General features: G+C 40.2%; 4 protein-coding genes across 4 annotated transcripts; 2 read left to right on the forward strand and 2 right to left on the reverse strand.

Moving 5' to 3' along the window:
- Nucleotides 1-587: 587 nt before the first annotated feature.
- LOC144043723 (mitochondrial ribosome and complex I assembly factor AltMIEF1-like) lies at nucleotides 588-1,962 on the reverse strand. The gene is made up of 2 exons (XM_077557654.1): nucleotides 1,853-1,962; nucleotides 588-839 (listed from the first exon to the last, which is right to left on the reverse strand). The coding sequence occupies exon 2, from the start codon at nucleotides 798-800 to the stop codon at nucleotides 588-590; it is 213 nt and encodes a 70-aa protein (XP_077413780.1). The 5' UTR covers nucleotides 801-839; nucleotides 1,853-1,962.
- A 1,935-nt stretch (nucleotides 1,963-3,897) lies between these two features.
- Nucleotides 3,898-8,541, reverse strand: LOC144044133 (uncharacterized). Its single transcript, XM_077558360.1, has 2 exons — nucleotides 8,425-8,541; nucleotides 3,898-8,215 (listed from the first exon to the last, which is right to left on the reverse strand). Exon 2 carries the CDS (start codon nucleotides 8,174-8,176, stop codon nucleotides 4,325-4,327), a length of 3,852 nt encoding a protein of 1,283 aa, XP_077414486.1. The 5' UTR covers nucleotides 8,177-8,215; nucleotides 8,425-8,541; the 3' UTR covers nucleotides 3,898-4,324.
- Nucleotides 8,542-15,138: 6,597 nt separating this feature from the next.
- On the forward strand, nucleotides 15,139-18,112 carry LOC144044848 (3-mercaptopyruvate sulfurtransferase-like). The gene is made up of 2 exons (XM_077559506.1): nucleotides 15,139-15,784; nucleotides 17,253-18,112. The coding sequence occupies exons 1-2, from the start codon at nucleotides 15,193-15,195 to the stop codon at nucleotides 17,549-17,551; spliced, it is 891 nt and encodes a 296-aa protein (XP_077415632.1). The 5' UTR covers nucleotides 15,139-15,192; the 3' UTR covers nucleotides 17,552-18,112.
- Nucleotides 18,113-20,030: 1,918 nt separating this feature from the next.
- On the forward strand, nucleotides 20,031-22,240 carry LOC144044836 (3-mercaptopyruvate sulfurtransferase-like). Its single transcript, XM_077559489.1, has 2 exons — nucleotides 20,031-20,652; nucleotides 20,856-22,240. Exons 1-2 carry the CDS (start codon nucleotides 20,061-20,063, stop codon nucleotides 21,152-21,154), a joined length of 891 nt encoding a protein of 296 aa, XP_077415615.1. The 5' UTR covers nucleotides 20,031-20,060; the 3' UTR covers nucleotides 21,155-22,240.
- Nucleotides 22,241-23,285: the final 1,045 nt, after the last annotated feature.

The raw sequence follows: 23,285 nt of genomic DNA on the forward strand, positions 1-23,285 counted from the left end.
TTTTTTTCTTCATGAAAATACACAAATAAACATCTAGTAAAGAAAAGTTTCAAATTAATTAAATTCACAAGCATTCAAACATAGGTGAGTTTAATAATACTCAAGTTTACTTTTCTAAATGGAGTGTACTCATTTATGTTGAACACTTGTCATAAGCAAAAAATGGATGGGAGCAGTGCCATTTTTGTCAAGGGGGATGAATCGAGCAACACCACTGAGATTCTATTGTCAAAAATAAATTCCAGTACCTTCATCCAAATCCTCGGCAACATTTAATTACATGGGTACTTCTTGCCATGGATAGTCAAGATCTCCCATGATGCACCAATGTCCTATGCCCACCTGACCATTTCTACCTGTTTGGATTCATAATTTTGTTGGCATATTGCTAACTTGTTAGCTCACCATTAGTAGGTGCTTCTACGCGACAATCAGCCCACACTCATGTCTTGCTTCTGTTCACAAATTCTAAGGCTTTGGGTTTAAATCAATAAAGCTGAATTGAATTTTACAGATAAATACAGTATAAGAAAACCAACCTGGGAAAGACACTTCCAGATGACCAGTTCCCCTCCCCAAGTTCCCCCCTACATAAGCCCACCCAATCGGCTACTAAGGAAGAATTGGCCCCTCTTCAGAGCCTCCTCCTTGTCTTCGGGTGTCGTCAGGGCTTGGCAGCGTCGAAATTCACGAGCTACAGCACGGCGGTAATAGTTGCGGTCAGTGTACTGAAGGTGACGCCCTGCACGGAGCAGTGCCCGGTACAGCTCCAGCACAGCACTGCTAGACCAGCCGCCCATGAGGGACCACACTTGCAGAGGGGGGGGGGACCCTGGCACCTGGAAAAAGGCATTAGAGAGTGATCAAATTAGAAAATGACAGTGATAGAATTAATATAAGAGGGAAACCAAAAATGGGAGACCATGTGTCCTTCTTCCATAAAGGTATTAGAGGGATGTAAATAGCTAACTGTGCAAAAGTTTAAGGCCTCCTCTAGCGCAGTTTATTTTTACAAAATGGTAAATATGACAGATACACAGTTGTGTGCAAAAGGCTTGGGTCACCACTTGTTTTGACCATTTTTCACAGCAGTCAATATCCATTCACTCATTTTCAGTACCGCTTGTCAACAATGAATACTAACCTAATAAGAAACAGACCACAAAACTTAGATGAATGGTGCATGACATAGATACGAGTGCATTATTATTTTAGTTTTTTAGTCAATATGGTACCAATGAATCGTCCAACCTGCAGAATCATATTGGCACACCTGTCTTTTCTAAAACAACAAATGTAATCGTGTGACCTTAGATTTTTGCACAGAAATGTGGATGTTAGGAATACTTATATTAAGAAGAGTAAGGGACCGAATTTAATTGAAGTTTACCTAGAATATCAACAGTGCTCTAAACGTGTTTGCACAGTATGTCCAAAGCAATACTTTTCAACATATTGTCCTATTCAAAAGCCGAATGAGGAAGAAAAACACACCATTAGATATTAATGAGGTGGCTGACACGCGTTGCAAATTTCAAGACAGGTTTCCTTAAGGCAGAGGCTGAAGCTAACGTTAGCAAGCCCGCACAGCGAGCACTAACGTGATATCATAGTTATGATAGCTGTCGTGAAATGATAGCAACAGTGGCCACTAAAATGCAAGTTGCAAAGGTTAATTTGGCAAGAGAAAATGGCTGACAGGAAGGAAAGTCACTCTTCGGACTTGCTTGTTAGCATATCACACCCACTGACGTTAGCCAAGCGCTGACCTACACGTAAAACACGCACGAAACACGACCAGTGATTTAAACACAAAAATGCAACACACGTCAAACAAATGCTCAGCACTTACGTGTTAAAATTAGACCGAGGATTTTTCAGAAAGATCAGCAGCCCTCCCAATGCCGGGGGTCAAGACACTGAAGTTACAACCGGAAACAAATAGGCGACTGACATTGCACTTCCGGGTGAGTTATTTCGTCAAATAAAGGGGTACATTACGGTCGTATAGACTAATAAGTACAGTAGTGGACAGGCTAGTTTAGATACTTTTAATATATGCTCACAAATGTCAAGTATATTTGTAAACCAGACCTGAGTATAGCCTATAAACCAGAAAAAGTATATTTTAATATTTTTTTTGATTTGTAGTTTATTACAATTACCAACATTTTGTTTAGACTCAAAAGTAATACATGCCTCATGTTCTGCTGTGTATATTTAGAACCATAAAATTACCAACATTTTGTTTAGACTCAAAAGTAATACATGCCTCATGTTCTGCTGTGTATATTTAGAACCATAAAGCAACATATATACAGGCAGTGTATGTCAAAACAAGAAACACCTTATCAGAAATTAATTTGATAAATCACCTATCTTCTGTGGTGGATCCTTAGTCGTGTGTACTAGTACACTCACACAAAAAGTATCTCCCTCAATACGGTGTTTTTTAAACTATGGTGTACAACTCTAAGAAAATAAAAAAAAGAAACATATCAGGTGTTGCTACCAAAGGTGGATAGCGTATCCAAAAACTGTACAGAAGTAAAAGTAAAAAGTAGTAATTAAAAAAATCACTCAAAGTAAAGAAGTATACCTGAAAAGAATACTCAAGTACTGAGCAGTTGCTTGAACATAAAGTCTGATTTATTTTTTAAAACAATGTCATCAGACAAAAAACATATGCAAATTCTGGCATCTTCAAATCATAAAATTTTAATTAAAAACAACAACAACTTTTTGTGCTCGAACAACAGTGCAAGCAGTAACGTTAACTCAAGCATAAAAAATTGTGGTGTAACTCGCTAGGTGCTGCCTCCCAGTCTAATCACGTCATGTTTCAGTTGACTCTTTCGGGTTCTTATCATGCCTGCCAGTCCTCAACCACGGCCGTATTTCCTCAAATATGAGCAATATGTCTGCGGAAATGCTCCCAAGCCTCCCACGCAGTCAGTCAAGCCGAGTGGAATGCTTACTGGAGTCGCACAACATTTACAGTATTTTGGAACTTGGTGCCCATAAAAGGCACACCTCATTGTTTGGCGCGTTGTCGACATAATTTAGAGATACTGTTGTATTTTTTTCCACCGCAAGCTTTCGAGCGTGAAACCTGTCGACCAATCAGGAGTGGGACTTCGCACAGTTGACCAATCAGGAGCGGGCATTCGCACAGCCGCCCAATCAGGAGCGCACATTGGCACATGGAATACGGTATGTATATTCAGGCCATACAGTGATGTCATGAACACAACACACTCGGAGGGAGTGGGGAAACGCAGGCGGGCAGTGCTGTGAAGTGAATGGATCTGAGCACAACGCAGCATATAAAAAGGCGGAGTAGACAAGCACAACTCCTCGTGGTCATAAACGAACCGTGACCCCGTATCGAACAATTTAATACAGGTACACGTATACATGGACTCTCACACATAAAAAATGGGGAGTGTGGGTTCCGTGAAAATGTGAATTTGCGGGTGATGAACTGCAATTATGATCAATCTCTGAGGGAATTATTTGTAGTTAGTTTTTTATATGTCATTAATGTATCATAGAATTCCATCCATTTAATGATTTAAAACAAAAGTGTGTGTTGGAGGAGGGTGGACAGCATTTTGGATTAGTGGTTAGCATGTCTGCCTTACAGTCACGTGAGTCTGGGTTTGCATCTGCAACCTCTGTGTCCAGTTTGAATGGTTGTGCCTGTGAGTCACTGGTGACCAGTCCAAGATGTAACTCACCCAAATTAAGGTGGATTGTATACGGCTTCAGCACAGGTGGAACTGTGAGGATCAACGTTTTAGAAAATGGAAATGGTTGGATATGTGTGTGGCTGTGTGTGGTGCATACACTGGTAGTAAAATCACAAACATATCCCACCTACAAGAAAGGCAGAGTTGTATTTATTTATTTTCTTTATGAAAACAACTGTGAAAATGTTTGTCTTTTAAGTTCTGAGAGATCCCCCAAAAAATCCACAAGACTAACAAAAACATTGTATGCTTGCTGTGATTAAATACTTTGTCAACTTTGTAACATAGTTTGTACTACAAGAGGCAACTTTCACTGGCACAGTTCTTGTGAATTCGGCGGAAGGTGAGAATGAGATGATGAAAGCATTTAAATAACTGATGGGTGGATAGATGGATGACTATAATCATAATAATCATTTTTGCACAACTGTAGGAGAAATAAAGAATTGAAAGGTTCTTGAAACAGCTGAAAATTTGAATAATTTGCATTATCCAGGCGTGTTATGATTTACAGTTCATGTTGTGTATTTATCTTGAGTCAGATCTGCATGGCCAGAGTAGCCTAGTGATGATCATGGCATATACTTATTTCCTTTGAGTCTCGGAATAATCTGTATATCTCTTACATCATCATGCTGAAGCAGCCAACACAAGTATCGTTCTGTCCCCATCCCCCACCCACTGGTAAGAAGTGGCTTCACCTCGCGCATGTCAGTGTACCACTTATAGGGCTGCTGTGGAACTGCATGGTGTCTGAGGGCCTCCTGTACCATGGCAGGGGTAGAATGACGTTCACCAAGACCCACGGTCTCTCCCAAACCCAGCAGAAGGTCTGCAGCCTTAGCTTTGGCCCGACCGCTGCCCTCCACATAGGCCTGGTAGAAGGGAACTGCTAGATGGTCCATCTCAGTCAGCCAAACAGCACCACCATATTTTTCTATCAAAAGCCGCTCTCCTTTGCGTGTAAGCTTTCTGCCCAACTGTGGCTGGCCATCTTGTACCCACTCCAGGCAATCGGCAGAAGACATCATTGGAATGGCCTGGTCTAGAGACACTCGTGGTAGTGGGGTTTTCCCATCTAATTTACTTAGCATGAATGTGATATGTGTGAGGGTCCCAGCAGTTTTGAGGATTATATCTGAGTGTCTCTTCAGCATGGACTTGGTGAGATGAGACAAATATCCCTCTGCTATTGAAATGGCACAGTCCATGTCACCCAACAGTTCACACTCCACATGGTAGAATTGGTTCAAGTGTGTGGCGTCAGGATCTTCTCCTCTAAAGCTGGGAGATATGTAGTAGGTACCCTGTAGGTTGTCCTGGAAACGGAGGAAATATTCAAGCACAAATTGCATAGAGTCTGCTAGGTAGATGTCTTGACCCAAGAGGTGAACAGAAACGGGCTCCGAATCAGACCCCAGACCCATTGGGGAGGAGATGGTGTCTGTAGTAAGAGGCGTCAGGGCATAGGAGTACTGACAGGAATTGCAAAAATATTCGACTGTGCTGTGGAAAAGAGTGTTTTGAATCTGGAACAGGTTGCAATACCACTGGCTCGTGATAGCGAGTATGGAGTGGGACTGAGGGTCTTCCCATGATCGGGAAGGCTGGCACTGGGTGATTTTGGAGTAGAGTGTTTTGAGGTCATCTGGGTCAGCAGCTGGACCATCAAGTGAGGATACATATCCAGGATATTTTTGGAAGAGTTCTGCTTGTGATCTTGTAATCTTAAAGCCTTCTGGGGAAGGCAGCAAGGGGAGCAGCTTGGCATGAGCATAATTAATCTCAAAGCCCTCAAAGATCAGTGCAACACATTCAACTCCCATTCCCTCTTCCAGCAGTTGGGCAACTTTATAAGTTGCCAAGATCAGAGCTTTGTAGTCAGTTTCCTCCAGTTTCAAGATGTCACTTGGCAGTGGTTTGCGAGGCACCACAACAGTTACCCCAGGAGTGTTTGGGTAGGGTGTTAGAAAGGCAACATGTTGACTGTCTTCCCAGACTCTCCACTGTTGCTCCTCTCCTCGTACAATCCGACTGAACAGGTTGTTATCTGAGCGAGCCCCCAAAAATTCAAAGCTAGAGGGTGCATTTGTTGTTGGCAATCCAGTCATAATCTGGGCTTGAACCTTGTCCAGTGCTTCATCATCCCACCGTGGACCACTTTTAGAGGTACAGTATCCAGGGTTGTAGGAGAAAAATTCCTCTTCGCTTGAAAGATGGGGCTGCCACTTTGGCCCTAAGCCGTGAAGTGGTAGCAGTCTAATTTGTGCAGGTTTATTGGGTTTGGGATAGAAAACCAAAGCACAGCGTTGCACTCCAAGTTTGCCGCATAGAATACGTGATACAGATTTTGCTTCTTGAAGCAGAGACACAAAATCAGGTTCAGCCAGATGGAAGATGCTCCGGGCCCCACTAAGAGTTTTTCTGGTCAAAATAGTTGACCCAGGGGTCCAAGGGTTGGGATTCAGGTATGCAACCAGCTCATCTGTTTCCCAAATCACATTAGAGACATTCTTTAGGGGTCGAAGCACCTCGACTCTTGATATCCCACCAACCATCGAGGCCACAAACATGACACTAGCATTTGATTCAATAACAGAGTCCCCTTTAGAGTCGACTGCAATGATTCCTGCGCATACATCTTTCAGGTTTTCTGTCATCACCTCTCTACATGCCTGTCTGAGACTATAGCCTTTGTGATGGTAGAGGCTGGCGATTTTTTGTGCAACAGTGTGTCTTAGAAACACATCTCCATCTCCAGAGCAGCTAATAGCTATTGTGTTATCAGCATATATTCCTGCTCCAACTACTGCTGTATCACCAACTCGCCCTTTCAGCTTCCCCACTAACCCACCTGTTGATGATGCAGCAGCCAAACCCCGCTGGCAATCCATTGCCACAGCTCCAACTGTTTGAGGATGGTTGTTTTTTGAAGAATTTACACCAGTGAGCTTCGCAGCTAACTCTTTATGACGGAGATCGGTGTAGAAATAGTCAGGCTTGACTGGTTTTGCCTCCTCATCCAACACTCCACGCAGAAATTCCTCAGCACCTTCTCCCACAATAAGAGAATGTGAGCTTTTTTCCATGACGCATCGAGCTGCTTTTATTGGGTTCTTTACACTTTGTACACAGGCAACAGATCCAGACCTCATTAGTTTGCCATCTACTATGGTGGCCTCCATTTCATTTTTGCCTTCTCTGTTGAATACTGAGCCTTTACCTGCATTGAAGAGAAAGCAGTCTTCCAGAGCCTCTACTGACCTTTGAACTGCATCCAGACTACGCCCACCACATTGAAGCACTTGCGATCCGAGGTTTAAAGCTGTGTGCAGAGCAAACTCAATGACATTTAACACTTGTGCGTTCAGCATCATTCCTTCTCCAGCACCGCCATGGATCATCAGAGTATAGTCCGAACTCATATCTGTGGTTGTTTTATTGTTGCCAGTGCTCGCTGGAAAGTGATTAATCTCACCATTCATGTCATTTGTTTTGTTTTGTTTGAAGAGACACTCAAGAGCTCCCATCTGACATGCGATTGCATATTTGAGCGCTAAAAGCATCACTAACTTCAAGTTTCCCTTCAGGTTTTCCTGAAGCTTGTCTAGTACCAAAGCAAAGCTACCTTTCCCATTAAGCACAACTCGAACCTTGTCCTTTTTTCCAAGGTAGGTTACAGCAAGCTGATCTTGGGCATAAACATTTCCAACTCCACACTCCACTCCCTCCATCAGGTCAGTACCGGTGAGGTACACAGACGGACATCCAAAAGGGTCCAGAAACTTTTTCAATGGATTGTCATTTGATAAAGCTCGACGAAGGACAGCTAAATGGGGACCTATACCATGTCCAGTTTTGGTGTTTTTTATGAGAGCCTTGTGTTCCAAATATGCTACATGGAACAAATTTAGAAGGCTATTCGTGTATTGGATTGTGTTGTCTGGGCGAACGCTTGATGCCAAGACACCTATTAATTTACGGGACTTCATGCTGACTGAGTAGGTGGGATCACAACGGCCATGTTTGTAGTGGCGCATATGGGTAGGAGTGACAAGTATGTGAGTGGCGGCGGATTCCCCAAGAGTCTGCATTAGGGACAGTTGTAAAGAGAAGTTTATCCAAGCATCATAAAGGCCTCTTTGGCTTCTCAGAGTTGAAAACACATCAGGATAAGAAGACACATCGAAAGTGAGAACTGGATTTGGGGATTTTAAATCAGGGCATGTCTTGGTGCTATGCTTGCCGTGCAAAGTAAATGGTAGGCATGTTGGGTATAAAGGATTTGTGACATCCACTGTGGCAGAACCATTCACTACATTAGTATGGACGAGGCTCAAATCAGCTGTCTCTGACAATTGGTATACATGCTCAGTTACAAGGCCAGCCACCATGCCATCTACAGCACAGTGCTCAAAAACCATCCCGGCCGTGCAGTCCTTGAACACCACCAGATTCACCACCTGCCGAAAAGAGACAGCGGGTTAGTTTACTTTGTATGCCGATAACTAAGTATGATGTCTAAAGGCGTCTGTGACCACACTTTGAGATCTGTGGAAGTTGAATTGCCTTCAACCACTGAAATTAATGATACCTTAATTAAATCTGTAAGCAAGAATGCAGTGTAAAATGAAGCAGAGAGTGGAGAAAAGAGTCATCTAAGCAGTCCCACCTTGTCATAATATCTTAGGCAAGGACCATCTCCTTCTCCTCCCAGCCTCACTGCGTTGAGGATGTCCGCCAATTCAGAAGGCACGTTGCAGTCCTCCAGACTTAATGTTAGCACAGCGCTCTCCATTAGCTTCAATGATGCTGCAGCAGCTCCTCCGTTCTCTATGATCTCTTCCCTGATGGCAGCCCAGGATTTGCGCTCCAAAGCAGAGAGTCTACAAATGGCCAAGGGGTCATTCTGATTTCCACTGTTTGGCTGATCCACCACCTTAGCCAGATGGTCGTAGATATCAGTGAAGGATCGAGCAGATAATGGCCCACTACTGCTGGACCGCTGCAGTATGTCAACTGGGAAGACTCCTCCGACACAAGTGATAATGGCATGAATGCTTTCCGGGTAAACCTAGGAAGGTAAAAATACAGGGTGACTCGGGATGAAAATCTACAATTCTGACACATTCAAATTTTCCCGTACCTTAATTTCATCTCGACTCTTGCCAGGGATTCGAGTGGCAGCAAAAAGCTCCGATTGCTGGGTCTGTTCCATGGGCACGTCGCCCTTCAGCATGTTTGGCTCGCTATACAACTTTGCTGCTGCCCAAAGCAGAGCAGCTGCTCTCGTTAACTGGTTGCATCCCTTAGCCTTGGAAGGTAGAAGAACAACTGGAAGGGCTGTGGCGGTTGACAGGGGGTCGGCACAGGATAACAGACTTTTCTTGAACTGCTCCGTAACCCAATTTTCTTGGCCTGCAGCACTGGATGCTAATTTTTGCTGGGCTTCTTCAAGAAGTGGCCTCTGCTTTTCTAGGGTGCTTTTGAAGTCTGCATAACGATCAGGACTTAAAGTGAGCTGTAGGACGCGGCAAACTTCCTGCAAGGTCACATCCATCTCTGGAACAGGGTAGTTGAGAAGAGCCATCCTGTTGAAATTTACAAAGCTGGGGAGAAAAGTGGACTACTTTATTTGTGACACTGTACATTAAGTGTGATATACAATTACAGGATTATAAAAACAATGTGTACATCAAAACTTTTGTAATGTTTACAAGCCTAACCCTGTTTCAACCCATAGGTTAGGCCATTATTGCCCAACATTTATTAAGCCAAGCCACATTTTTTACATCAGGCAATTCTCACAGCACACCACTAAATTCAGTCACAAAAAAAATGTGAATTCTGAAAAATAATGCTTTCAATATTTACTCACAAATGGACTTGGACAGATGGATGTAACCTGGGCCCGTTTAACTGAGCATAAATCTAATATATTTGCAGACACATGACTTATTCTGTGGACTGAATAGCATCAGTGAGATACAGATAGTTTCCTTCTGCAATCCAGTATATGCAAAGATGGCAGAGATAGACAAACAAATATATATTCGTAATTAATAAGAAAAAAACTAATTACGTGAAATTGGATCATTTTCATCCTGTATGTAAAAATAATCACATTAAAGTATCTTTGTGCAGTTTGTCACTTTTTTACTCACGACTGCCACCTCTGGCCCAAAGCGTAACTGCAGCATCTGTGTCAGGCTAGTTCATGGTGCGCGTGCAAGTACGTGCACGATCTTAAAGTGACAGCCACAGTTGACAAAGGAAAACAGGACTTCAAATGAGATAAGAAAATCTCCGCCCCTCCCCTCCCCAAAGAAACTATGGCGTGTGAGGGCCTGCACACTCTACTATAGAGGGAAGATAAAAGCTGATAGGTGCAGTCAGAGTAAAACAGTCAGGGCTTTTCATACTCATCTGGGCATTGGTGGAGCATGCATGATGTAAAAAAAGCTTTAATATTAGCTTTTTAAATGGCACAATGCACCTTTAAATACAGTGGCTCACAGTTATAAGCCTGAAGTTTTACATAAACAAATACTTTTTCATACAAATCTTACAGTGCACATCTACAAGTTTACTGATGAGTATTTTTTTTAAATTTGAGTAAAAAATTTTTTTCGCAATAATCGACTTATAGATTCAGGGCCTATGAATCGTGATACGGATCGAATCGCCAGGTACTAAGCAATTCACACACCTAGTTTATATAGTAATCACTTATAATAATTCATGAATACATTTAGAATACAATACATTGATACAATAAATATATTTCCATGTGATCTAGCTAGACTTATTTTCTATTGTAACTAAATTCATTTGTTGTTTGGCTAACCAATTAAATTGGTCTGCTCGTAACCACCCGGAATGGTCAATGTCTGACCAATCTATTGGTTAATCAAGCCAATATGATCTTAACCTAGTAGATTGGTATTTTTTTTTTTTAACCAATCCATTTTTAGAGTGTAACAGTAATCAAAAATAATCACATTAAATATAGGATTATAATAAATATTCTACTAGTTCATTTAACCATCAGCACATCTATTGTAATTTACAGTACATTACAGTTTCCATGGGTTTGCATTCACTGTGATTTAAGCATCATCATGCCCACATAGGATTGGAACAGAGCTGCATTAATTGCAATATGCAACATCAATTTAAACGTCCTGCTTCTAATCTGTCCTTCCATTGCGATCACAAGATGTCCTATTGAAGGTTTTAGTTCATCTGTATATTATCAAATTTATTTCATTCTTAATTTGGTTGACGGAGGGCTACACACCGACACCCGTGCAGATAGTTTTGTTGCTGCTGTTTATTAATTGAATTTCTCTTGATTAGGCCAAATGAGTTTAAATAATTCACACAATGCAGGCTATATAGATTTCTTGGAACATGCTCGCAGCAAGGATACTTGTCTTGTGACTCCAATAGCTCAATAACTAGATCAGCAGAAGCAGCTGCGATTAACTCCCACAGTCTGAAAACAGCAACTGGGTGGGTATGTTAGGTTGAGTGAATCCTGAGAGCCATAGGTGCATGTTGACGCTTCTGTCTTTATTTGTCAGTATTGGCGAACAGTCTAAGTTGCAACCCACCACTCAACCTAAGTGCGATCGACTCTGAGAAAACATCCACTTGCAACACCTTGTTTCACCCGAGGTTAATACATAATGTATGATCCTGCTGCTTAGGACCCCCGTAAAGCAGTTCAATTTCATCCTTTTTGCTTCAATGTGTTTCTGCATCCCTGTTGACTATTTGCAGAAAAATGATCTGTGATCACACCCCAAAACCTTAGCATTTCTGAAAGACTTTTTTTTTATTTTTATAAAATTTGTGACTTTTCCCAATCAGTTAAATATCCTTTTTGGCCTATTTTGCCTGAAGAAAATATTTTTTGTTAATATTATTTAATTCTTTTTTTTTTTTTTTGCTTTGGCGTTCTTAATATTCTTTATCTTAGAGATTCTCTAAGTGTTTCAAATTGCATTGTAGAAAATATATTACTCGCAATAAACGTCAAGCAATTACGCTGTCTGAGGTCTAACATTTTAGCTTTGTATATATTACAGTTCTTGAAATTAAGTATTTATTTTCTTTACATAATAAGTATAGCACGAATGAAAAGACACATCATGGTACAGAATAACGAATCCAACATGAAGATCTGCTCACCTCAATGTCGAAATTTCTCCCAGGTCAGGCCAGTCGGAATGATAGAAGAACAGTCAATGGGAGAAAACTTGGGTTTGACTCTAATGGAAATGCAGTGACTCTTATTAAGCAATTAAAATTTTTGTGCCTCCCCCCTCCCCCCCAGCTCTCATGGCTCTCATTTCTTCTTGCTTTCTTCATTTCGTGTTTCCTCCTTTTTCCCACTTAATGAGTTGAGTTGTGAAAATATAATATACATGTTAATTACACACACAAAAACAGGAGTGTTTAAAACCAAAGAAAAAATAATAATTTTGCTTATTTCATGTATTTGGTAACTGAGAAGCATTTGGTTAGTATTAGAGATGTGTGATACTACTTTCTTTTTTTTAATCGATACGATACCAGTACGAGCACTTAACTCTTGTGTAGTAACCAATACCGATACCACTAGTACTTTTGATAAAGATTCCCCCGCCAAAAAAATGACAGATAATTTTAAAGAAAGATCAATCAATCCCAATATAGCATTTTCCCCATAAACTTGCAAGAAATCAATTCTTTTAATTTCTTGTTCCTGATCATAAAACATTCACAAGAGGGTAGCTAACATGAGTATTGATACCTTGAAATAAGGCCTGCTATCGGTCTAATACCGATACCCGGTATTGATACTCGCCCATCGACAGTTAGTCGACAAGTGTTTATGAGTTTCAATCTTGGCCCAGGTCTGTGTGGGGGTTTCCATGTTTTCTTCAGATACTCAAATTTTCTTCCACTTTCACTTCATGTGAACTACAACCTGTACAACTCAACTGAAAAAGAAGGGTCAAGTAGAAACCCATCCATTTTCCGAGCCGCTTATTCCTCGCAAGGGTTACGGGGATTGCTAGAGCCTATCCCGGCTGTCTTCGGGCGGTAGGCGGGGTACACCCTGAACTGCTTGCCAGCCAATCACAGGGTAAGTAGAAATACTATACGCGATTGAGATACAATAGCACTGTTGCACAATCACTAAAACAGTCTTTTACCAGCTGAAAAACATCTCAATGCTGAATGGTTGGATGCTCCAAGCAGACCAGGAGAAGCTTTTTTTTTCTTTTCTTTTTTTCCTCCATCTGATTTAATTAATGTAATGGTCTTCTGGAACCCTTTTATATTGTAAGGGTTTCATCTAGAACCTGCACAAGAAGTTTTTTTTTTAATATATATATATATATATTGTTTTTTAGTAAGAACCACATTGTATTCTACAATCAAAATGTTTATTGTTTTAATCATTATCATTGACACTGAGAAACAAAAAAATTTAAATGAGGATTTTTTTTTTATTATTATTTAAAAATGTTTGATGATGATGATGATGATGATAAGGACAGCAGACTGTCTAAGGAAAAGCATGCAAGCCGCACACACCTGTCCTCAGCAGGTGGATTCATATCACCTCCAGCAATGTGTGTAAAATGTCTTGCCCAAGGACTCAACAACATAACTTGGAAAGAGTGGGAATTGAACAGCAGACCTTCTGATTACTCGACAACCAGCTCTAACTCCTGAGCCACAGACGCCATCTACACCCAAGTAGAAATAGGTAAGCTCAAGAAGAAATAGGTAAACTCCCCAATTTCCAAAAGTGAATAAATGGGACTCATGAGGTCCTCCCTCCAGGGTAGGTTACAATGGCAGGAACAAAATTAATATAGCCTATAGAGAGTGTATTGTGTTGCTATATCATATATTTGTACTGTATTCTTAGGTTAAGATTTGTACATCACAGAATAATGCCTCTTAACTCAGTCCCATAGTGCAGGTAGATTTAAAAAAAAGGGAAAAAAAGAGGGAGGGGGACTCGAAAAAACTCAAAGTAAATTTTACAATGAAAGTTTTGAGTACATTTTACCAGTGTATTAAAAAACTAAACAAAAAAAAGGCTACTCAAAGGGTGAGGTCCAAATCCACAACCTTCAGGTTGGGAGACAGCCAGTGTACCAGCTGAGACATGACGCTCCTGCTGTGTGTTAGTATTTTGCTGTACGTTGGCCTCATTTACTTTTTTATATATCTATAAACTGTCAAATGTACTCAATACTCTCCTTGCAAAATGTCTTTAGAATCTCTGATTGAATACTGAAACATGGCTAAACATTTGAATATTTGATGGTAAGGACCTTCTAAAACTCATGTTTTCAACAACCCTTGAAGAACTCATTCCAAAAAGAGTTCTCTGTATTGAAACGGTTCTTAGAGGAACCCTTACCCTCAAAAGAACCCTTGCAGATTTTTTTGATTTTTTTTTTAAAGGGTTCCTCAGGAGCCCATAGTTCTGGGTAACATCTGCCCTTCATGAAGAACCTTTTTGGAATCCTTACTTCCAGGCATGTAGATGCCATGTTGTCAACCAGTGTCTCCAATCCCATTCCAAACCCTTGGTGGTCTTTTTTTTTGTAGTACATTTTTGGCAAAATGGTTTGTTTTGTGGCTGTATGCTGTTTCACTCATGGACAAGATGTGCAAGTGCATCATTTCCTGTGGGAGGTAAAAAACAAATTAATCAAATATTCATTAAACTAAATCTAGCACCATAATTAAACAGATGAATATATATACATGTATATATAATTTTTGGTATGTCCAAAATTGTATTTTTAAAAATGGATGCTAACATCAATGCACTCCCCACCCCCCTCTGGTGGCCTTAGTCAACAAAAGTTGATGCTATCTTAATGATTGTAGTGTATTTTTCTCCCTATTCACTAATTTGCCATGATGAGAGTATCATATTTAGATCAAATAAACCTCGCATATGGTTAATTTTGGAAATAGTTAACTCTGTTCCATTGCATTGCATAGTGGCATTATGTTAAGATGGGTGACAATATGACACTATCTAGACTTTAGTTTTTCTGCAGCTTTGTAACCCCCTGCCACTAATTCAACAGCGGTTATAAACTAAAAGTTCAGCAGTTCTAGGAGGCTTTTCTTCTGTCACGTTTTACAGCAAGCCAGTGAGTGTACAGTATGTATATGTATATGTATATGTATATATATATATATAGTATATGTAGGGACCGTCTTTTTTTCTAAATAATCTCAATTTAAAACGTAATTTAAATAAGGAAGTTGGAGAAAGACATTTTGCGCGTCGAAAGACGATGATGAAACTTGTTGGTTTAAAAAGTTTAAAGGTCAACTGATTTTGCTGGGGACTCGACTCCTCTCCGGCGCCCTCTACTGTTGGTTGTGTGAATGACATTTCCAAGCCATCATGGCGGCACAGGCTCGCGCTGTGGTCTCAGCCCAGTGGCTATCGGACGCAATCAGAAACGGCCTCGTAGGCTCCAAGATTCGGATCCTGGACTCGTCATGGTACCTCCCGATAACCAAACGGGACCCGAAAGCGGAGTTCGCGGATAAGCACATCCCGGGCTCTTCTTACTTCGACATCGACGAGTGCAGCGACCAGAGTTCACCCTACGACCACATGCTGCCCACAAGCAGCCACTTTTCGCGCTACGTAGGCGAGCTGGGCATCGGCAGCGACACGCATGTGGTGGTGTACGACACAAACGACTTCGGCTCGTACAGCGCCCCCCGTGTCTGGTGGATGTTTCGACTGTTCGGCCACAACTCTGTGTCGGTCCTGGACGGGGGCATGAAGAATTGGTTGGCCGAAGGGCGTCCGGTGACGTCGGAAAGTGAAGTGAAGCCGGAGCGCAGAGACTTCAAGGTGACCACGAACCCTGCGTGGGTGAAAACTTATGAGGACGTGCTAGAGAACATCAGCACCAAGAAGGTACAGGTGGTGGACGCACGGTCTGCGGGCAGGTACAGGGGGGTCGAACCGGAGCCTAGAGAGGGTGAGCAGGCTACTCCAGTTTATTACTTACACGTGTACGTACATTTGTAAATATGTCTATTTTTTTCATTTGTATATGTACTGTATATACATTACATTTAAACCCAAGTGACTGATGTGTGTGTTACGTGAGGTAAATTGCACCTGTTAAGAGATACCTTGAAATAAAGCCTTCTCAATAAATAAGTTTAGTAGTGTCCATACGGACCGGAGGCCATTTGCGGCTTGCGGTCCATTTTGTAGCGGCCATCAGCATAATCAATATTTAAAAAAAATAATGTTTGACCTGCAACCCTATTGGGTGTGGAAGTTATGACAACCACATCCCCCATGGGTACAACACACCTCCCAACTAATGAATTTGACTTAGAGAGCTAGGGGTGGGAATCTTTGAATGTCTCTCGATTCAGTTCAATTCTGATTTTTGGGTCTGCGATTCGATTCAGAATAAATTTTCGGTTAAGAACTATTTTTGATTCGAAATGATTTGATTGACAATGATTTTTGCTTCAATCTATAGATGTGCAAGGAATTGTAATGAGCTACTCCAGTCTGACTCGCTAATGCCAATTAGCGCGCTACTTGCGGCACTCTTATCACTCAAAAGAACGGCTCCACACTGCAAAAAAAAACAACTTTTATTGAAATATCTTGATTGTGACTTTTTCCTTCTACTCTCTTGTGGCTACAACTTAACAGTGTATTAGACCGCGTGGAACCACACTGCCCCTAAGTGGCCAAACCGGATACAACATGAACAGCGCTCCAAATAAAGGCACACACAGACAAAGGCAAGACAGTATAAAATAATTTTTAAAAAACGATTTTGGGACATTTTAAATCGATTCTGAATCGTACTTAATGAGAATCGTGATTCTTTTGAGAATCGATTTTTTTGGCACACCCCTAGTAACAACATTTTTCTTAAAAAAAAAAATGCTTTCCTCCACTTTCTGCTGACTAAAGTCTGATTTGTGAACATGGCACATTAATAATTAACTAAGATCCTTATGTAAACACTGCTTTAAAAAATTTATCCTCAGGGCAGGGGCAGATCTATTTTAGTGGGACACAAGGCTGTGGGCCACCCCAAAATCATGAAAAATCCCAAAATGTTTGCCTTAAACATAGCATACAAAAATTCAATTTTCGTGACTGCTTATTCCTCACAAGGGTCGCGGGGAACAAAAGTAAATACAGTATATGTAATTGCTTGTATGGTCGGTTTGAGTGTTTTTCATAGAATCGGACAATATCGGAGTGACCCTTCTCTGTAGGCGTCCCTCCAAAGAAAAAGTTATGACATCCCTGCACTAGTTGTATAACGCTACCCTTCCTGAAGTGTATCTTGGAGTTTTATCTTTTCCTGAATGGTCATGATGTAGTAGAGTAAGACTGCGCTAGGTGATTTGAAATATAGGGTGTGAACACTGTATAATCTTTGCTCCACGTTTTCAATGTATTAACAGGTACTCTACCAGGCCACTTCCCTGGTGCCATCAACATGCCGTTCACTTCCTTCCTGGAAGCCTCTGGAAAGTATCTGGCCAATGAGGACCTGTCCAGACTGTTTAAGGAAGCCGGGGTGAAATTGGACCAGCCGCTGTGGGCCACCTGCGGTTCTGGCGTGACGGCGTGCCTTGTCGTTCTGGCCGCTCACCTACTTGGCCACCCTGGCGTGTGCGTTTACGACGGCTCCTGGGCTGAGTGGTTTAAAAGAGCATCTGCGGAAAACGTCATCTCAGAGGGAGAGGGAAAGAAGATGTGAGGCGGCCGTCTAGGTGATAGAGAAGAAACATGCTTGTCACAAGTGAATGAAACTATTGCTTAAACATTTGCACAATTTAAACTGCCTTAGTGGTTTGTAGCAGTATTGGTATATGATGCAATGTATGCACAATGAACATGTTACTCAGAGAAAGGTAATCGTTGCAAAGGTGTACAGAAATATGCAATGAACCACAGTAACACTCTATGCAAAGCATTTTTTTCAGAATGCTTACAGTGTATAAAACGATGTTCTTATGTTTTTTTTTCAAGTGACATCTTTTATGCTCCATGCTTGTGGTTCAAAAACAATGCACACTTTTTAATTAGAGGGGAGGTCTTTTTCAAATCATGCATGAAATACATTGTTTTCTGAAATGATTCCATTTCAACTTTGTCATGCCCGTGGGTCACTCTCATTATTCATTAATCAGAAAAGTAAATATTCACCTTTTGGGTGTGGAGGGTTTGCAGGAGCCTGAGTTGCAAAGTATTGTAGATGGCAAAAGTACAGATTGTATCCCCTTTTATGTTATTAAACACAACTTGAAAACTTGTCAAATATGTTGCTGTTTTTGCTGCGTTGTTCAACAACCGTTTAATGACGAGCTTTGCTGTGCTAATTGATGAGATGAGTCTAAATATTGAAAACTCTTCTGGCTGTTTGCTGTTCCTATTTGTCGTCCACTTTCTTTACAATATATCACCAAAGGGTTGCTGCTTCCTTTTCTTTTGTTCCTATGCTGGCGGAAGAACTCTCCTCCCTGTTTGCGGTGTCATGTTCCTGTCCATTCACATATTTAAAACATCAAAGTTATTTAAATCTAGAGAATTGTATCCGTCCCACTGCACATGCAGTGCTGATGGTGGATTTTTATGGCTCCCAGACAAATTGTTATTGTGCTTTGAATCACTTCGATATTTTTTTTAACAAGCCTGCTTTTCTGCTTCTCCAGTGCCCTCGCACGTCTGGTGCATTTTTTTTCTCTCTCCCCGAAATCCAGTCATCTGTAAGCCATTTATTTGTAAGGGCAATGCAAGATGAACCTTTACTTCTCTGGAAGTGATCTCATTAATTGTGTATGTGTCTATACGTCCATCTCCATTTCCTGAACCGCTTATGCGGTTGAAGTTATGATTAAACTTGTAACCACTGTTTAACTTCTCGCTGACGCCCACTAGTGTAAGCAACGCAACTTAGCACGTTTGTTGTTAAAGCAGCCCCTCCCCCATCTAGCAACAGATTTAGCTACTTTTAAAATGTTTTTTGAAACGTTTACTAACTTTTTAAAAGTGGCTAATAAAAACACACATATTCCTTGTAAATAAGAATTTAAAATTCTCAAATGAGTTCCGAGTAGTCTAATTTGTAATGTTTGAAACATTTAGTTCCGAGCAGAGTCCTACTTTTTTAGTTAGTAAACATTTACAAAAATTCAGTTGAGTGTAGGCTTGTTTGATTAGTCACACACAGTAGCATTAACAATCTAAAAATGGCTAAGCCTACTTAGTATTATAATACTAATACTATCAAGAGTAGGTGCCTTGAGGCAGTATCGAGATCTCAATACTACTAATGCATTATGCATTTATTCATAACAGATAGTGTTTTTTAACATTGTATGCCAAATTTTTCGATCCGTTCAAAAAGTTAAAAAAACAGCTAACACCGAACAAATGTAAATAAAATAAACATAAATACGATGTTTACATTACAAACAAAATGTGATGATAAACTACAACTACGTAATTTAAATTTGCTATTTGTAATCAATCTACAATGTAGATTGGTGTGTTTCTCGGTATGGTACTAGTGTACTGAGGCTCCCTCTGGTGGTACTTAAATGCAATTAAACGTTCAATTTTGAAACATGAAACGGTGCAGCAAACTCTAGAATAGAGAGCATTTAGCTATGTTTAAAATGTTTTAAATCCAATCTGATACATATACTGTATATATATTTTTACTTTTCAAGTAGAGTACATTTTTAGTATATTTCGAATTGTAAAAAACAACAACCAAAACAATATATTTACATTTAATTTTTAAATGATTGGAATGGGAAAATGTAGACGTACTTCTTTCTTTAATTTTAATGTGTATGCTAATACTATTTAAATGGATTCTCATATGTAGGTTTGTGTATTTTCCTATATTCAAGCACAATGTTAATGTTCAACCGGCACATAATGTTACTGTATAATTAATATACTTTTTTTTATGTTTGATTGGGAAATTTCTTTATTGTGGGTCAGGGACTAATAAAAGTTAACTAATCGATGTTTTTTTTTTTTTATGAATAAAACCTATTTTTAATGAACACTTAATTAGGCCTATACTGCATTTTATTGTTGGTGATTATAGTGGTATTGTGGCGCTTGCTGGAAAACGTTTGAGAACCACTGCTGACGCAACGCCGTTCAGCAACTTTTAGCAACAAATGGACCCGCCTTGTAACCCACCCCCGAAAATAAGTGAGATAAGCCAAATCTCTATAGATTCCAACGGCATGGCGGCACAGGCTCGCGCTGTGGTCTCAGCCCAGTGGCTGGCGGACGCAATCAAGAACGGCCTCGTAGGCTCCAAAATTCGGGTGTTGGACTCGTCATGGTACCTCCCGATAACCAAACGGGACCCCAAAGCGGAGTTCGCGGAGAGGCACATCCCGGGTTCTTCGTTCTTCGACATCGTTGAGTGCAGTGACCAAACCTCACCATACTGCCACACGCTTCCCACGAGCAGCCACTTTTCACGCTACGTGGGCGAGCTGGGCATCGGCAACGACACGCATGTGGTGGTGTACGACGCGCACGAGTTCGGCTTGTACACCGCGCCACGAGTCTGGTGGCTGTTCCGACAGTTCGGCCACAACTCGGTGTCGGTGCTGGACGGGGGCCTGAAGAATTGGTTGGCCGAAGGGCGTCCGGTGACGTCGGAAAGTGAAGTGAAGCCGGAGCGCAGAGACTTCAAGGTGACCACGAACCCTGCGTGGGTGAAAACTTATGAGGACGTGCTGGAGAACATCAGCACCAAGAAGGCACAGGTGGTGGACACCAGGCCTGAGGGCAGGTACAGAGGGATCGAACCGGAGCCTATAGAGGGTAAGCAGGCTTTTGCAATAAGTTGTAAATAGTGTTTTGCTTTTATCTTTTTTATTTCGCCTGCTTTGACGTTTGGATTTCATCTTGAGTTGTAATCTTCTCGTTTATTTATTTATTATTATTATTTTTTTAATTAATTTTTTATCGTGCCTTGCTATGCTTGCTCAATTTTTAAATGTGGTCCTATTATTATTTTGAAACAGGCACTCTACCTGGCCACTTCCCCAGTGCAATCAACTTGCCCTTTACTTCCTTCCTTGATTCATTTGGAAAGTTTCTGGCCAACGAGGACCTCTCCAGACGATTCGGAGAAGCCAAGCTCAAATTGGACCAGCCGCTGTGGGCCACCTGCTCTTGTGGCGTGACGGCCTGCTTTGCTGTTGTGGTTGCTCAGCTGCTCGGACACCCGGAAGTGTGCCTTTATGACGGCTCCTGGTCTGAGTGGTTTAAAAGAGCATCTCCTGAGAACATCATCTCAGAGGGCGAGGGAAAGAAGATGTAAGGCAGCCGGCCAGGTCTGACAACGCTGGAGTCATAACGGAAAAAGAGATATAGTGTTATAGGTGAATTAAAAATGTGTACTCTTAAAATGCATTAGTGCTTTGCAGCAGTTTATCATATAATCAATGCACAATTAACTTGCTGCTCATTATAGAAACATACAATAATGGATCATATACCTCTCTATGCAAATCATCTATGTTTTCAGTATGTAATACTATCTTTTTATGCTTAAAAAAAGACTCATTCACTGCCATTGACGCCTATATACGTCAAAAATTCATTTTAACATTTTTTTTTATTAGTTTAACATTTTTTAAACAAGAGTATGAAAACATATATTTGTTTATTGTATATTTAGAACGATATAAAATGTGAGTTAACTAGTGAGTCATGCAATTAATTACGATGACAATTTTTTATCACCTGATGCCCCTAATTTTTAATAATCTTTTCTTTGTTAAATCTTTTTACAGAAAAGATGATCTTGAAATATATCTTTTTTAAATCTTTTTTTAAAAGAAAAGTATTAGGAAAAATTTTAATTGTAATTAATCGCATGACTTCACTAGTTAACTCACGATTTAAAAAAATATATAAAAAATTAGGGGCATCAGGTCATTAAATTTTTTAATTGTAATTAATCGCATGACTTCACTAGTTAACTCACAATTTATCACAAATTTTATATCTGTTCTAAATGTGCAATAAAAAAAAGATTTTCATACTCTTGTTAACAAAAGTGGGAAAAATGTTAAACTAATAGAAATAGTTCAAATGAATTTTTGACGTGTATAGGCGTCAATGGCAGTGAATGAGTTAGGACAAGTAGTCTTTTTATAAATCATGCATTAATTATTTTTAAATAAGACAAGTAGTCTTTACAAATCATGTAGGCCTATTGCAATGTGTACTTGATTCAGTTTTCTTGTAGGATTCCTTTTGAACTATCACACTCATCATTTATTAACCAATTGAGATGAGTAAATATTGCGCTTGTTTTGGGGTAGAGCTTGCATAAGTCTGAATTGCTCAAATAGATTGTATGCATCACCACATTGTAAGTCAATAAAATCTGAAACACGGAGCCTTTTCATTTCTGCTGTTTTCTCCCCCAGAAACTTTTTTTTTCTGTCAACAAAACTCAGCTGTGAAAATTTTTTGATGAAAAAAAAAAAGGATCATTCCTTGCATACTTTAGTTTATTCAAAACATTATGGTAAAGAATGGCATAAATAAGGATGGAACAAAAAGCCTGTCCGTGTGTCGTTTGGCAAGGTAACCATGCACTAATTCAGGGAACAAGGGAAATGCAGAGGGTAAAATAAAAGTGCAGAATGAAAAATGTATGTTGTTAGCTAGCCTCTACACAGTTGTACTATGTACTGTATGTTCTCCATTTATTATACAGTGATCAGTCTTTTGACAAAATCTCGAGTTATGAATAAATGAAGGCAAGCAATCTTGAAATGTGTCCAACTCTACGTAGTGTTGCAGAGTACAAATACTTTGTCACAGTAGATTTTTCAGCTCTCTACTTTACTGAAGTAGCCTATTTATATTTCTGATGTCCTCTTACTTTTACTCCCTGGACAATAAACCTTTTCTGTTCTTTCCTTTAATTATTTTATAAGTATTTTACATAATTAATTTTAATAATTAAAAAATAACAACTTTTAAACTTATATCTAAAAAAGCTGAATCATCTTTTTATGTCTAGTCTCTGTATTTTTCCTCAAAATTGCTACCTCTGACTTTACATTATTATCGCAGTTTTTTTTTAGCCCATGCCTGACCCAGCTAAGAGACTTTGCTTTGCAAGTCACATGACAAGCCAAGTTGTCCCCACAAGGGTTAAAAAGAATCTCAACCTCCACATCCCAGCGTGTTTTAAAAAAAATCTCTCTGTTCAGAATTTGACCTTATGTTACAATCGTGTCACAAGTCTGAATGATAGTCTAATGCTATATTTGAGGACAAGAGAAAGGTGGGAAGTCAGAATTTTCCGACTTCAAACCAGGATGTGTTCACAGAAACGGCCCTTTGAAATCAGAGATCGGAGTTGCGAAGTCAGAAAAAAAAGAACCCTAACATCACCAACCGGCTTCAGTCTGATATCACTCGACAATAGA

The sequence above is a fragment of the Vanacampus margaritifer genome, chromosome 2, assembly GCF_051991255.1.
Source record: "Vanacampus margaritifer isolate UIUO_Vmar chromosome 2, RoL_Vmar_1.0, whole genome shotgun sequence".
NCBI lineage: Eukaryota > Metazoa > Chordata > Actinopteri > Syngnathiformes > Syngnathidae > Vanacampus > Vanacampus margaritifer.

Bases quoted from the DNA above. Each gene is read 5' to 3' on its own strand.
- LOC144043723 (XM_077557654.1), bottom strand. From the start codon at position 800: ATGGGCGGCTGGTCTAGCAGTGCTGTGCTGGAGCTGTACCGGGCACTG.
- LOC144044133 (XM_077558360.1), bottom strand. From the start codon at position 8,176: ATGGTTTTTGAGCACTGTGCTGTAGATGGCATGGTGGCTGGCCTTGTA.
- LOC144044848 (XM_077559506.1), top strand. From the start codon at position 15,193: ATGGCGGCACAGGCTCGCGCTGTGGTCTCAGCCCAGTGGCTATCGGAC. The intron at 15,785-17,252 runs GTGAGCAGGCTA...ATGTATTAACAG, and splicing joins CGAACCGGAGCCTAGAGAGG to GTACTCTACCAGGCCACTTC.
- LOC144044836 (XM_077559489.1), top strand. From the start codon at position 20,061: ATGGCGGCACAGGCTCGCGCTGTGGTCTCAGCCCAGTGGCTGGCGGAC. The intron at 20,653-20,855 runs GTAAGCAGGCTT...ATTTTGAAACAG, and splicing joins CGAACCGGAGCCTATAGAGG to GCACTCTACCTGGCCACTTC.